This window comes from Salminus brasiliensis, chromosome 25 (genome assembly GCF_030463535.1).
Source record: "Salminus brasiliensis chromosome 25, fSalBra1.hap2, whole genome shotgun sequence".
NCBI classification, from domain to species: Eukaryota; Metazoa; Chordata; class Actinopteri; order Characiformes; family Bryconidae; genus Salminus; species Salminus brasiliensis.
Window position 1 is genome coordinate 25,453,275 of NC_132902.1, and position 13,113 is coordinate 25,466,387.

General features: G+C 40.9%; 2 protein-coding genes across 2 annotated transcripts in view; both read right to left on the reverse strand.

Moving 5' to 3' along the window:
• Positions 1-612: 612 nt before the first annotated feature.
• Positions 613-9,929, reverse strand: LOC140547800 (B-cadherin-like). The gene is made up of 16 exons (XM_072670991.1): positions 9,787-9,929; positions 9,450-9,564; positions 6,142-6,395; positions 5,558-5,698; positions 5,312-5,467; positions 5,075-5,219; positions 4,817-4,989; positions 4,600-4,728; positions 4,254-4,439; positions 3,899-4,143; positions 3,511-3,653; positions 3,171-3,395; positions 2,867-3,085; positions 2,612-2,742; positions 2,378-2,521; positions 613-1,215 (listed from the first exon to the last, which is right to left on the reverse strand). Exons 1-16 carry the CDS (start codon positions 9,844-9,846, stop codon positions 1,012-1,014), a joined length of 2,670 nt encoding a protein of 889 aa, XP_072527092.1. The 5' UTR covers positions 9,847-9,929; the 3' UTR covers positions 613-1,011.
• Positions 9,930-10,026: 97 nt separating this feature from the next.
• LOC140548036 (uncharacterized) overlaps positions 10,027-13,113 on the reverse strand; it is a 42,656-nt gene continuing 39,569 nt past the window's right edge. Inside the window, 1 exon segment of the mRNA XM_072671386.1 lies at positions 10,027-10,134. Coding sequence (XP_072527487.1) covers positions 10,027-10,134 — 108 coding nt within the window.

Here is a 13,113-nt window from a genome sequence, read left to right on the forward strand (position 1 = left end):
CCCCACACCATTGAACCTCCACCTGCCTGGACTGTCGACACAAGCAAGGTTGGGTCTGTGGATTAATGCTTTTGGTTCTAAATTTGACTCCACGTCCACTTTTCAACTGAACCCAAAGTGGTCTTATGCTGTTATAACCCATCTGCCCCAAAGGTGGACGTGTTGTGCTTTCTGAGACGCCTTTCTGAGTGACTGTAGCCTCTGTCAGGTCCAACCAGTCTGGTCATACTCAGTTGGCCGCTCATCAACAGGGCATTTCACTGGCTGTTTGCATCTTAGAAGTGCAGTGTAAACATTGGGTTAACTTAAACATGACCAACGACCTCAGCTTTTCTATTTAGGACATTTAAGTCAATTAAGGTCTTCTGTCAAGTAGTGCAGAATTTTATGAAGGGGCAAAAATTATATCAGTTCACATTTCTCTACTTAAAATCAGTATTCTAGGCAACACTGATGCTAACATGGGTAAAAAAGGAAAGGGAGTTAAATAAATCTGTAATAAATAAAATCAAAATATGCACACAGATGTTAAGCTATATAAGCCACCATTCACAGATTGTTAAATTTTTTGTTAATGGTGGAAATGTGCCTTCAAGAAAATGACTAAAGCAGTAAATGACAAGCATTTATTTAATATAAAAAAGAAACATCTGCATATACAACTTACAAATGCCTACATAGAAATTTTAAAGTACATAGTACAGAAAATGAAGGGAATTTCTGGTGGCTTGTATAAAAACAGCTAGAACAAGAGGTGCTTTAGACATTCCATAAAGCTCTGATTGTTAAATCTGTACCTCAGTGCTTTGTAAACAAAACTGCACAATAAAGATCAGCCATAATTTAAAAAGGAATAAAAAAAAAAAAATCATTTGTGAACAATGCCTATATTCCTGTTCCAGCATTCACCTTACAAGCCAACACAAGACCATGTGGAAAAAAAACTGTCCCGTATTTACATCTTTCCATTCTTTCACCCACGTGCTTTATTCTAAGCCAGACGTTTAGTGTTTAGTCTTCTCCTCCTCCGTACATGTCAGCTAGCTTCTTGAAGCGTGGGCCCCATTCATTCAGGCAGTTGTAGTCCTGGTCCCCAGAGCTGGAGGAGTTCAGGGAGCTGAGAGAGCCGGCCTCCGAACCACCCCCTTCATAGTCGAACACCAACAGAGAGTCGTAAGGGGGAGCCGTGGGGTCGTTGTCAGCCGCTTTCAGATTCTACAGTACAAAAGAACAGAGGGAGGTGGTGAAGGCATTTGATTTGCATATCAGCACCTTTTAGACAAAGGGGTGCTGCTACACATCCAGGTATTCTTTCAACTAAGCCAGATTTAAAAGTCATAGCTCCTCACAGATTAAACTGCAGTGAATAGAGTTCTGCTCTTATAATAACACCACGTTTAAAAGCAGATAGAAACAAACTAAATATAAACAAACACAGTCCTTTAGTTTTAGTTTTTCCACAATGTTTAGATATTATGGCTTTGGTTTTGTCCTGGCAGCGTAAATTGTGGATGCTTACAGAGTCAAGTGCATGCCTTTCCAAACCACGTCCAGTCAGATTGCAAATTTCAACAGGTGGACTTTAACAAGAGTTAGGAGACATCCCAACGCATTTAGGCAAATTTATCTTAAATTTATCCATCTTAAATGTGTTTAAGCAAATAAGATGCATCTTGCCACAAGAGCATGAACGATTTTTGTGAATAAGAGATTTCAGTATTTGATTTCTAATTAACCTTGAAACTCAAAACCAATGATTTTGTCTTGTTATGGGTAACTAAATGTAGACCTATTTGAAATAATGGAAATTCTCAATTAAAATGATACACAAGACAAAGTGTGCAACAAGTACAAGGGTCTAAACGTGTTCTAAAATCCACTCTGTTTTCCCCCTGTCTGAACTTACGCAGGTATTTTTTTAGTATTTAGATTTTATAGTGGATTGTGGTAGTATATAGATAGATAAGTATATAGTTTGCAATCAATTAGGCAACCTTCAGGTGTAAAAAGCAGTTTTAAAATCCTGACCTAAACCTTACTAATAGCCTTTGGCAAGCCCTGAAAAACTCACAGCAGTTACTTCTGGTCGAAGGATGCGTTTACACTGCTACAACATGTGGCTCAAATGAGTCTCAGACCACCTCCTGAAATGGTTTGAGTGATGGGATCCTGATAACCAACATGGAGGACGTGTCCACAGTTCATTCTTAAAGGTCTACAAAGGACACCTAGCTTAAGCAGTTCTCAGTTCTGCAAGGAGGATTGCACCAGTATGTTCTCCATGGCAGTGAAACACCATCGACTACAGAAGGCTTGTGGGTTTGAGTTGTTGCTACTAAAAGGGCTACTGAAGGGGGTGATGATCTATACTACTTACATCATCAATGAAGGTGCCAATCTCCTCGGGGTTGGCAGGGCGGGGGCGGTACTGGGGTGCAGGCATAAAGGTTGGGGCTACATCATTACGGAACACATCAGGGCGATTGTCGAGGCCCCTGTGCAGCACACTCAAGTCGTAGTCCTGTGCAAATGACACAAAAGAATATGATTAGACTATTGGACACAAGCAAAAAGAGCCAACCAACCAAACAGCCTAATCTAATGAGCCAACCTGGTCGTCCTCTCCACCACCCTCCTCATCATAGTAGTAGATATTATCCCTGATATCATCATCAGCCAGCAGAGGCTCCTTCTTCACATTGCTCTTTCTCCTCAGGAACAGCAGAAGCAGGAGGACCAGCACTGTATAAAAGACAGAACAGTGCACACTCAAATCAAGACCACACACACACGTACACACACGTACACACACGTACACACACGTACACACACGTACACACACGTACACACACGTAGAACATCTTACCTAGCAAAGCCAAGATAGCCCCCAGAATTCCAAGGATCCCAGACAGACCGAAACCTGCCACAGCCTTGCCTGTGCATTGGACATCTTCTCCCTTGCAGTTACATACAATGGCTTGGACTGTGCTATCCTGGGAGTGGAGGCCGGCATCATACACCTTCAGGATAACATTGTACTCTCCCTCTTCCAGTACATTCTTCAGTGTGAGTATAATTCCAGTTTCTACAGGAAGGAGAAAACATTGTGTGTCAGTTTCAGAAGGTCACCTATAAGTCCAATGCTTTCTCAAAAGAGAGGAGAAACCTACTGGTTTCGTTCATCCTGGCGGTCCAGTTGATCTTGCTGTCTGCCTGGAGTTCCACAGCGTATGGAGCAGCAAAGCCAGGCCCATCCTTATCCGTCACAGACAGCAGAACTGGAGCCGAGTCCCTGTTGCACACTCTGATCGATCTCTCTTCAATAACAGGAGCGTTATCGTTTACATCTTCCAGCACGATCACAAGGGTTCCTGTACCGGTAGCTGGAACTGGATCTGTTAACACATCAAACAAAAAGGTGTCATTTGCACGTCAGGGCATTTAGGATTGGCTCATTTTATATGTATAATGCAGAAGGACACAAAATAGAGCACAGGGTAAATGAGTTACCATTATCCACAGCTAAGATCAGAGCTTTGTATCTGCCATCTTTCATGAAAGGAGACTCTCTGTCCATGGGGCTCTTCACTCTGATCAGTCCAGTCTCTTTGTCAACACTCAGCCAGCCAGCAGGATCAGCGCCTACACGATATCTGCAACCCAGCACCATACATTAATTTTCGGCAAAAGTGACCAATCGACTACATTTCTGATTCATGTACCAAAATATTTCTTTAAGTGAACTTTACCAAGTTTGTGTTCACAACCATTTAATTAGCAGTGTTCACTCAGGCATTTTCTTGAGCCCCCTTTACACATGCACTTTTACCCAACACTAAACAGTATGGATAGGATTGAGAAAATCCAGGTCGTTCCCAAACAAAAAACGAGCCCTTACGTCACTGTCTGAGTCTTCGCTGTGTCTGGATCAGTGGCGGTGTAAACGGTTAGCTCAGTTTCAACCACCAGATCTTCAGGTTTAGAAATGATCTTCTCCACTGGGTCAAACACTGGAGCCTCGTTCACATCCTGAACATTCACAATGACCGTGGCAGTGGACGTGGGAAGGGGACTGGCAAACGGAACATCGTTCTCAGCGGCCACCAGCAGAGTGTACTTGTTGTTCAGCTCGAAGTCTAATGGCTGAAAAGACAAAGTACAAAGACCATGAACACAACCCACACCCTTCCCTAAAAACATCCATCATAAACATCTGAACTGAGCATCAGTGACCTGATCAGAGACTGAAGTACCTTAACAGTAGTGATGATGCCCTCCTGTTTGTTGGGTCCTGTGCTAATGTTAAAAAATCCTCCATTGTTTCCACTAACGATCCTGAACTTGGCCGACCAGGCAGGAGACTGAGGTTCATCTCCATCAGTCACTGGCAGCTTCACCACCACAGCTCCTACTTTATTCTCTGGGACTGATGCAGTGTACTGAAAGACATTAAAAATACAGTCAGTTGCCACAATCTCTAGTTTGGACACTACTTGGATGTACATTTCCTGACCAAGCTTCAGGATTCTACACATTTAAATGCAAAACACTAAGAAATTTAACATATCAAACCTTTATCCATAAACTAGATTTTCTTACCGAGGTCTTTTCAAACTGGGGTGCGTTGTCGTTGCTGTCCGTTACAGTAATCACAGCTGTTCCAGTGGTTACGAGGCCGTTTCCCTCCAAATCTGCAGCTTGAATCAGCAAGGTGTACTCAGGATAATTCTGAAAGAGATGATGTTCATGACTAAAACTGCTTCATTACCTCATTCCAGCCCAACCCAACACTCAGAACCCTGATTTCTGCCCTCACCTCTCTGTCCAGACCTACAGACTTCACTCGAATCCCTCCAGTGACCGGGTTAATGTCAAACAGGCTTGGATTTGGTTGTTGTGGATTCTGACTGATGATGGAGTATCTGATATCAGCATTGGCAGAGTTAGGATCATCTGCATCAGTGGCTGTGACCGTCATGAACTCAAAATCTTCAGGAAGAGAGATGTGATTAAGACCATCATTAAAACCATCATGATATAAACAGCAGATATTTGTCAAAATCAATATAGCTACCTTTAGCTGAAGCTTCTGGAACACTGCCAAGGAAAGGGTTTTGGGTGAAGATGGGTTTATTATCATTCTGGTCGATCACGTTGACGATAACCTCCATAGGAGCTTCTTTAACCTCACCATCAGCTGCAACAGCATGAACTTGAAGCTGGAATCAGCAGAAGAATACAGAGCTGTTAAATGAAGGTTTGGAGGGATTTCTAGTGTAGAGCTTCAGCGAGGAGAACCTGAGTCTCTTACCACATATTTATCTTTGGCCTCTCTGTCTAGAGGCTTTGTTACGAAGAGCCAACCAGTGTTTCTATTTACGGCAAAAAGTCCCACTGGAGGCTGGTCTGCTCCTTCACCACTGATGCTGTACACCATCTTAGTTTCCCTAGCATGACTGGACTTGATCTGAGTCACAGAGGAGAGAAATTATTATAAAACAAAAAGACATGAGATTTTTAGTTTAAAATGGAGATCTCGATCTTCATCTGCACGTACCTGCACCATCTCCTTGGGGTAAGGGCCTCTGTCATTTTCTGAGAACGAGATTGGTGGAATCACCCACTCTCTCTTTCTCCTCCTCAATCCCCCGGAAGACTTTGGGAACTCCAGAACTGGAAGATCTGAGGGGGGTTCACTCTGAGAAATAAATAAGCAAAATATTTGTAGTTTTAGACCAGTATACAGTGTAAATGTATGGAGATCTAGATGCAAATATAAACAAAAAAAGGTAGAACTTTGGGCACTACGAAGAAATAAAATAGAGATTAAAGCAGCTGATAGATTTGAGTAAAATATCTGCAGATACCAATATGATTACTTTAATGCATCCCTAGTATATCCACTCTCCACAAAAAAAAAAAAAGTTTGAAGACAGCTGTTTATTTTTCCAAATACCCAAACTTTCACAAAGAAAGAGGAACTGCCTTAATAGGAAGGTGTTTCAAGGCACGTCTAATCTGATACAATCAAGTGAGTTCAGATGTAAAACTCAAGACTTTAAACTGTCCATAAAGCAAAACATCAGAAAAGCCTCGAATGCAGACACTTGCCCAGTAGGGGGCAGCATAGTTCTCATGTACCTGTGCAGAGCTGACAACCTCAGTGTTTTCATGATGGCTATGGTGATGGCCGGTCCTGGCTTCCTGCTCGACTCTCACAAGGGTAGTGTGTTTACTGCCGTCGGAGTCCCAAACATGGACGGAGAACAACTTATGACCTTCGTGCAGAGTGACCTGTCTCTTTAGCTTCACCACGCCATCGCCGTCCACTTGAAACCGCTTGTCGGCAGAGTCGTAGACATGACGCGTTTTACCGCTGCAGTCATTAAAAACAACTGGAAGAAAAAGTTCGAAAAATAAATGAGTATTAAAACAGTACAATTTTAAACGTTTAGTTTCTAACCACAGTCAGAGTTTTACCATCATGGAATATTAGCTTTCTGTTTAGATACTTATTGTCGGTAACGTCTGTTATGTTTTATAATCATTTTATTTGACTTAATTCCTTGCTTATCCTTATATTTTATTAATTTCTTTTGGTTTTATATGAACCTTTGTTTTTCCCCCTCAATTCTTGTGTTATCTTGGATGATTTTACTGGTAGTTTATGTGGTTAAATTTGAAAATAAAGGCTGATAATTAATTGATTTAGTATTGTTAACAGTAGGATGTAGCGAAGCATGTTCGGGGTGTCCAGAAAGCACACCTCCTGGCTCTTATTCTACCATTTTATTTAATATCCGTTTTGCTCCAGCTGTCATTTTTACCATTTAAGGTTTGCAACAGAATCCCACACATCTCAGCTCTTCACCAGCATTGGTTATGGTCTACATTCAAGTTTGAGGACAACGCTGGCCCACCAGCATAACCAACACCACCACGCCCGAGCTGGTACAACCGCACAGTCAGCTTGACTAAATTGGGTGACCAATATATTACCAGAACTAGCATGTAGTTCATGTAGTAGCTGGTAGAGACTCTAAACCATCAAAAACATTCCTGACCGTGGATTAGAGTCCTAAATGTAACCATATAATGAGCATATGCTCTCCAACATTTAAAAGTGCTAAGGCGGGTTGTCCGAATTCAGCTTTAGCCACCATCAGTACAGTTATTAACACCTGACCAGAATACTTAGAAAAACCCTGTTCCAGACTCAGTCATCACTACATAAAAGAAACCTAGTGGGTTCCCAATTTTAGACCCATGTTACTTACACTATGCACCCGATTCAACTCTAACAAGCTCAATGTGTTTAGTTGGTGCAGGAACTACAGGAACTACATAAAATACCCCAGGACTATTTTAGGAACCACTGGTCTCTGTACAGTGTTATCTGTGTGGTATATTAGACCCTGTTCAGAACTCATCAGTGTACATCAACAACATTATCCAGTATAACTCACCTAAACATTCTGCTCTTCAATAAATACATTAAAATGTCTGAATTACCAGACAAATTAAAACATCTGTACAATGCCAACACATGCTTTAAGAGAATATCTGCTGAGACCGACACGATCCTGACGTGACTACGCGTTCCTAGTTAAGAATGTAGACGTAAGCTACATGAATTCAATAATAAGTCTTGTTCAAATTCTAAACCTTACAGACAAGACACAACATGTACTTTGTTAAGACCTTAAACTTAAAAGTTTTGCATAGATGCACAGGAGAATCTGCTGGTGACTCAGCTGAGTCAACACAGACAGGGAAGCTGGGGGTACTATATCTGCATCGATGGCTTTAAGTGCTGTTAGAGAGCTTTAATGAGGGAGTGTTGAGTAAAACCAATCCATCAATCACAAATCATGAACAAACTGCCATTATGCAGGCAACTGAGCGGGTTTCTACTCCCAAGATTAACAGAGTCAAACAAATACATATAACGGGTACTTCAAATCAGGGCTTACAGGCTTCCCCAAATACTAACATTGCTGTAGAGTCTCATTAATGGACATGACAAAAACTGCAGATTAAAAACTGCAGCTTTTCCAGCAAACGACAATTTCAATTTCATGCGTGGTTCGACATACAGAATGACACAGCAAATACATTAGCCTATCCCTAAAGCATTTCCAATAAACTGAACTAATCAGTAAACTTAGAAACACTGAAACAAAAACAGAACCACCACTGTCCGTGGAAAGCACCCAGCGTTAATATTCACCCAACAACACTGCGGAAGTAAACTCAAGATTTGCTCATCAGACCATGTTTAAGCTGGTATATCCACTCCCACTGAAACCCGGAGGCACTGATAAAGCCTTCAAGGTGAAACCAACCATGTGAACCAGACATATTACCATTAACACCTGCAGGGGCCTAATGACACACTGCAATTCAGAGAAACTCGGCCCATTCAAACACAAATCAACCCGACGCATCAAAAGGACACACTCAAAATACTAGTTGGGACTGGAGTCATTCTTATTCATGGAAAAGTTTGGGGGAAAGGGACAAGAACACAATTTCTTTATGTCCAGTATTTTAGGGATCATTTCTATTTATATAAAGAAGTCAATCTATTCAATCACACATTATAACTACAACTCTCAAAAAGTACTTTTACTTATAAAATCAGAAAACCTTCATAAATAGATAGATACTAAAATAGATAGTGTTACCCAAGTAATATTCCTCAAAGAGTATTGTCTTGTACTCAAGGACAGTATTTATGTACTTTGTCCATTACTAAAAGCCAGATATGGGGTTTGGGGTTTGGGTTGTTTGGTAGGCAAGTGCAAGAAAAAGTGGCTGAACTGAAGAACAGCCCTAAAGAACAGCTGTAGGCTACTTTACTCCAACAGAGGAACACATACAAGACCAAACATGAACACTAGGGTTCCTCAGCCTCTTTTAAAAACACCTCATTCAAAAGGGCGTCAACTGCAGGATCAGGTTCTAATGGCCTTTACAGAGCTTTTTAAGATTTAGTCTAAAAACGAGCAATTCAATTAAAATAAATTACATTAATTAAAAGTTAAAAAGGTACAAATATGAACAGGTTCAAAGCAACTTTTAACCTAAAAGACAGAACATTTGGTTCTAAACTTTCTGAAGAATTGGTGCAATTAATGACTTTCTAATGGACTTAGGTGAAGTTAAACCCAGTTTACTGACATAATTCACATGGAAGTGTTAAGAGCTTGACCAAAATCAACTTCCACATCATTAAAAACACCAAATTCTCAATTTTCCATGAATATTTGACTCAAACTTTGAGCCTCAACTTTGGTTTTACTTTTTAAATCAAGTTTTTTCCCATTTTTTTAGGCTTAACATTAAAAAAAGGCTAAAAAAAAAACCAAATAAAATACAAAACCAAAGTTTAAACACTTTAGCTATATTATAGCTATATTATGTTCCACGTTAGGGTGCTGCCTCACCTCTGCCCAGCCTGCTGCCTCGGTGAAGGTGCGGTCTGTGGACTCTGAAAATGAACACCTCTGAATCAAACCCAGTCGAACATGGCGACGACTCCGCAAAGCCAGACGACAGGACCTTTTTTAAGGACAAGAAAAACGCCTTCAGGTTCTTCAAAACACACGTATCTACCCAAATAAATGGACTTAAGTCCAACAAGCCCCCCAAAACAAGTGAAAACCCGTCGTTGCACCGGTTTAATCGGAGGTAAAGGACTGACTAGCAGCACTGCGCTCGACCAGACCTCAGGGAAATTGATTAGTTTGAAATCTTCCCAATTAAAAGCAAAACGCGACCTACCTGCAGGAGAACCAGCAGAACCAGCAGAACCCACACCCGTAGACTCCTTAAAGCCTCCATGTAACAGAAATGCACCGTGTAAAGCCTCCAAACTCGCTTCTCCTCAGAGCTGGAACTCTTCCCAGGGTTAAATGGAGGGAACGCGAGGCAGCAGGTACGCTATCCTCAGTTTCGGGACGTGACGCAGCCAGGTGACCTCGCCCATCCGCCTCACGCGGACCAAGTATGGGCACAGGTTCTTCAGGCTCCGCCTCCAAGCTCAGGTGAAGCGTTAAAGGATCCCAGCTCCTCCAGCAGCTCCTCCAGCAGCTCCTCCAGCAGCTCCTCCAGCAGCTCTACTGATTTAACCTGCAGAGCCAAGTGTATTGTTTAGTCTGGCCCTATTTCTCCTTACCTTAGGAATTCAGTCCTCATGGATCTATGGGTGTGCTGCCATATCTGCCCTGTATGAGCTGATCAGACCGAAGGAGGCCGGAGGAGGCCGGAGGGAGCAGTCTGCCGTGCACAAGGCTGGTCTCGCTCACAGGACCTCGGCTCAGTTTGTTCATGTGTGCTTTGCTGAAAGACTCTATTCATATCTGTGCTCTCGCATACTGGAAGAACCCACAGCCTAATCCCATGGGCTGGCCAATGAGTGGAGCTGTGAGAGGCTTTAGCCTAACCCAGTTCCCATTGATGGATTCATGGATTGCTACGCAGCAGTGTGGCAGGGTGTTTACTGCAGAACACTCAACTCACTGTACACTCATGTAGATGCTATTCTGTGAACGTATGTGATCTTGTGGACCAGGGACAGGGCCATTTATTGCTATGAGGGGTATAGGGTGTATACTATTGGCAAATATGGTGTGGCTTACGAACCCAAACTTTTGAACAGCTTCAGAGAAGGGCAATGCAACTATATGGCAAATAAAAGTTAAAGTCGGTTTATAGATATATAATGGACAAAAGTATTGGGACACCTGCTTGAGTTGATCCTGCTTTTGTTGGAGTAACTGTCTCTACTTTCCAGGGAAGAAGACTTTCTACTAGCATTGCTGTGAGGAATTGATTGTATTCAGAAACAGGAATGTTAGTGATTAGGGAATCATTTGAATATTTAAATGGTTTCAGGCCTGGTTAAATTATTATAAGGTACAATGACCCTTAAAAGGATTTAAAAAAAAACAGAAGTTTTTTTGATTGAACAAATGCTTTACAATAGATTCAATATTTTATAATGGAAGTACATCTAAAAAGGGATACCCTTTGGTAAATAAATAAATAAATAAATAAATAAATAAATGAGGTGGAGCTCTCTGACGTATTTCCTATCTAGCTTGTGATTATTTTCATTGATCTGCTGATTATTTTCTCCAGTAACCAATTGACTGTTTTTCAAAACTCAAAAAAAAAATAGTACGATATTAATGGGAATCTCAGCTGCATTTTTTTAATATACTGATATTAAGCATATGTACAGACTTTATTATTGTGGTTATATTACACATACCACTGAAGTGGGTGGGGGGCCTCAAATGTTTGGAAACAGCTCTGAGTGAGAACCTCGTGGTAAAAATTCCTGGCAGATGCTCTTGTTCTTTAGCCTCTTTAGGCGCTTACTCATCAGGGCTGCTTCCTGTGTGCTGGTTGGTTATTAGAGTATTAATAATGCAGTATTGTGCTTCAGCGGTTCTTTATGGACTGAATCCATTTCCTCACACCACCAGCAGGCAAAACTATTATCGGGGGAGCGCTGGCTTTGTGTTACAGAGCTGTTACGTTGTGCAGAATACAGAATTTACTTGAATACTACAACTACTACTAATAATAACTGCATTTCACAACCACGCACTCTTTTATTGTACAACTCGGAAAAGGAACTGACTATTTCCCTGTGAGCAGACAGATGATCTCTGACGAGTGACATGTAATATGACTGATTATGACTGAATGACAATAAAGTCTCCTTGAATCCTTGAATCCTTGAATTACACCTAAAATATTGACAAATCATCTTCCGATGAGTTGCTTTCTCATGCTGAAGACTCTGAAGATCACTGTGACATAGTTATTATTAGCTGGGAATATTACTACAGTTAGACGGGCTGAATGGCCGGCACAAAAACTGACCCCTGGGGCAAGAGATGAACTCCAACCCACGTCTTCAGCCCTGTTGTTTTTACTGTAGCCAGATCATGAGTTTCCAACGTGATTGCACACTCATTATCACTGTGTAGCAGCCTGACTCTACAGTTGCATGGAGCATAGTTCTACCACTTCTACAACTCGTGACAAGGAAAAACATCATTCATCACAAAGTTGAGAAATTAATCACCAGTTTAACCATTAAAAATGTTTATGGGAATGTTTTTTTCTGAGAAGTATATAAATGGGGGTTAATATGAGGAATTATGATCACTGCAGTTAAACACTTCTAAATGGTGCAGATGGATCATATGAGGGCTGTAACTGAAACAGGGCATAATAAATGTAATAAATTGATTTTAATGCAGTTTCTTGTGAATTGTAACAAAAAACAGCATAAACGAACAAATCCTCCACCTACATATTGTAGGTAGCATTTAAATTCATTGTAAAATTTCATATCATAATCTAAACAGTGTCAATAAAACACAATGTATTTTATTTGTTTTTGGGCTGTTTATGATTTATTTCTCTGTTTACAGTGAGTTGTGTTTCTTTGTTTGCTAAACTGCATCTATAGGGTTTTTCTAGGGGGACAAACTGGTTAAATTGTTCTTCTATATAATGGAGGAGTATCTGGTTGTATTGGGTTCTTTAAGGGGGACAAATCAGGGGACCATTAGACTACTTATTAAATGGTTTTAGGCCTGCTTAAATCAATGATCTCTACCAGTATCTAGTATAGAGTATCAGGTTATATAGGTCTTTTTAAGGGTTAAAAAATAGGGAGCCATTTGAATATGTGAATGGTTTCGGGCCTGGTTAAATTGCTCTTCTTTACCATGTAGTAGTATTTAGTTATATAAGTCTTTTAAGGGTGAAAAATCTGGGAACCAGTTCAATGATGGAGGAGTATCTGGTTGTATTGGGTTCTTTAAGGGTGACAAATCAAGGGACCATTAGACTACTTTAATGGTTTCGGGCCTGGTTAAATCGATGATCTCTACCATGGAGGAGTATTTAGTTATATAGGTCTTTTTAAGGGTTAAAAATTAGGGAACCATTTGAATACTTTAATGGTTACAGGTCTGGTTAAATGATTCTCCTATATGATGGAGGAGTATCTAGTTATATAGTGTTCCTTAAGGGTGACTAATGAGGGAACCATTAGACTGCTTAAGTGGATTCGGGTTAAATTGA

Coding starts and splice junctions, on each gene's coding strand:
- LOC140547800 (XM_072670991.1), bottom strand. CDS start 9,846: ATGGAGGCTTTAAGGAGTCTACGGGTGTGGGTTCTGCTGGTTCTGCTG. Junction 5,699..6,141: donor AGGTTGTCAGCTCTGCACAG/GTACATGAGAAC, acceptor TTTATTTCTCAG/AGTGAACCCCCCTCAGATCT. Junction 5,220..5,311: donor AGGCCAAAGATAAATATGTG/GTAAGAGACTCA, acceptor TGCTGATTCCAG/CTTCAAGTTCATGCTGTTGC.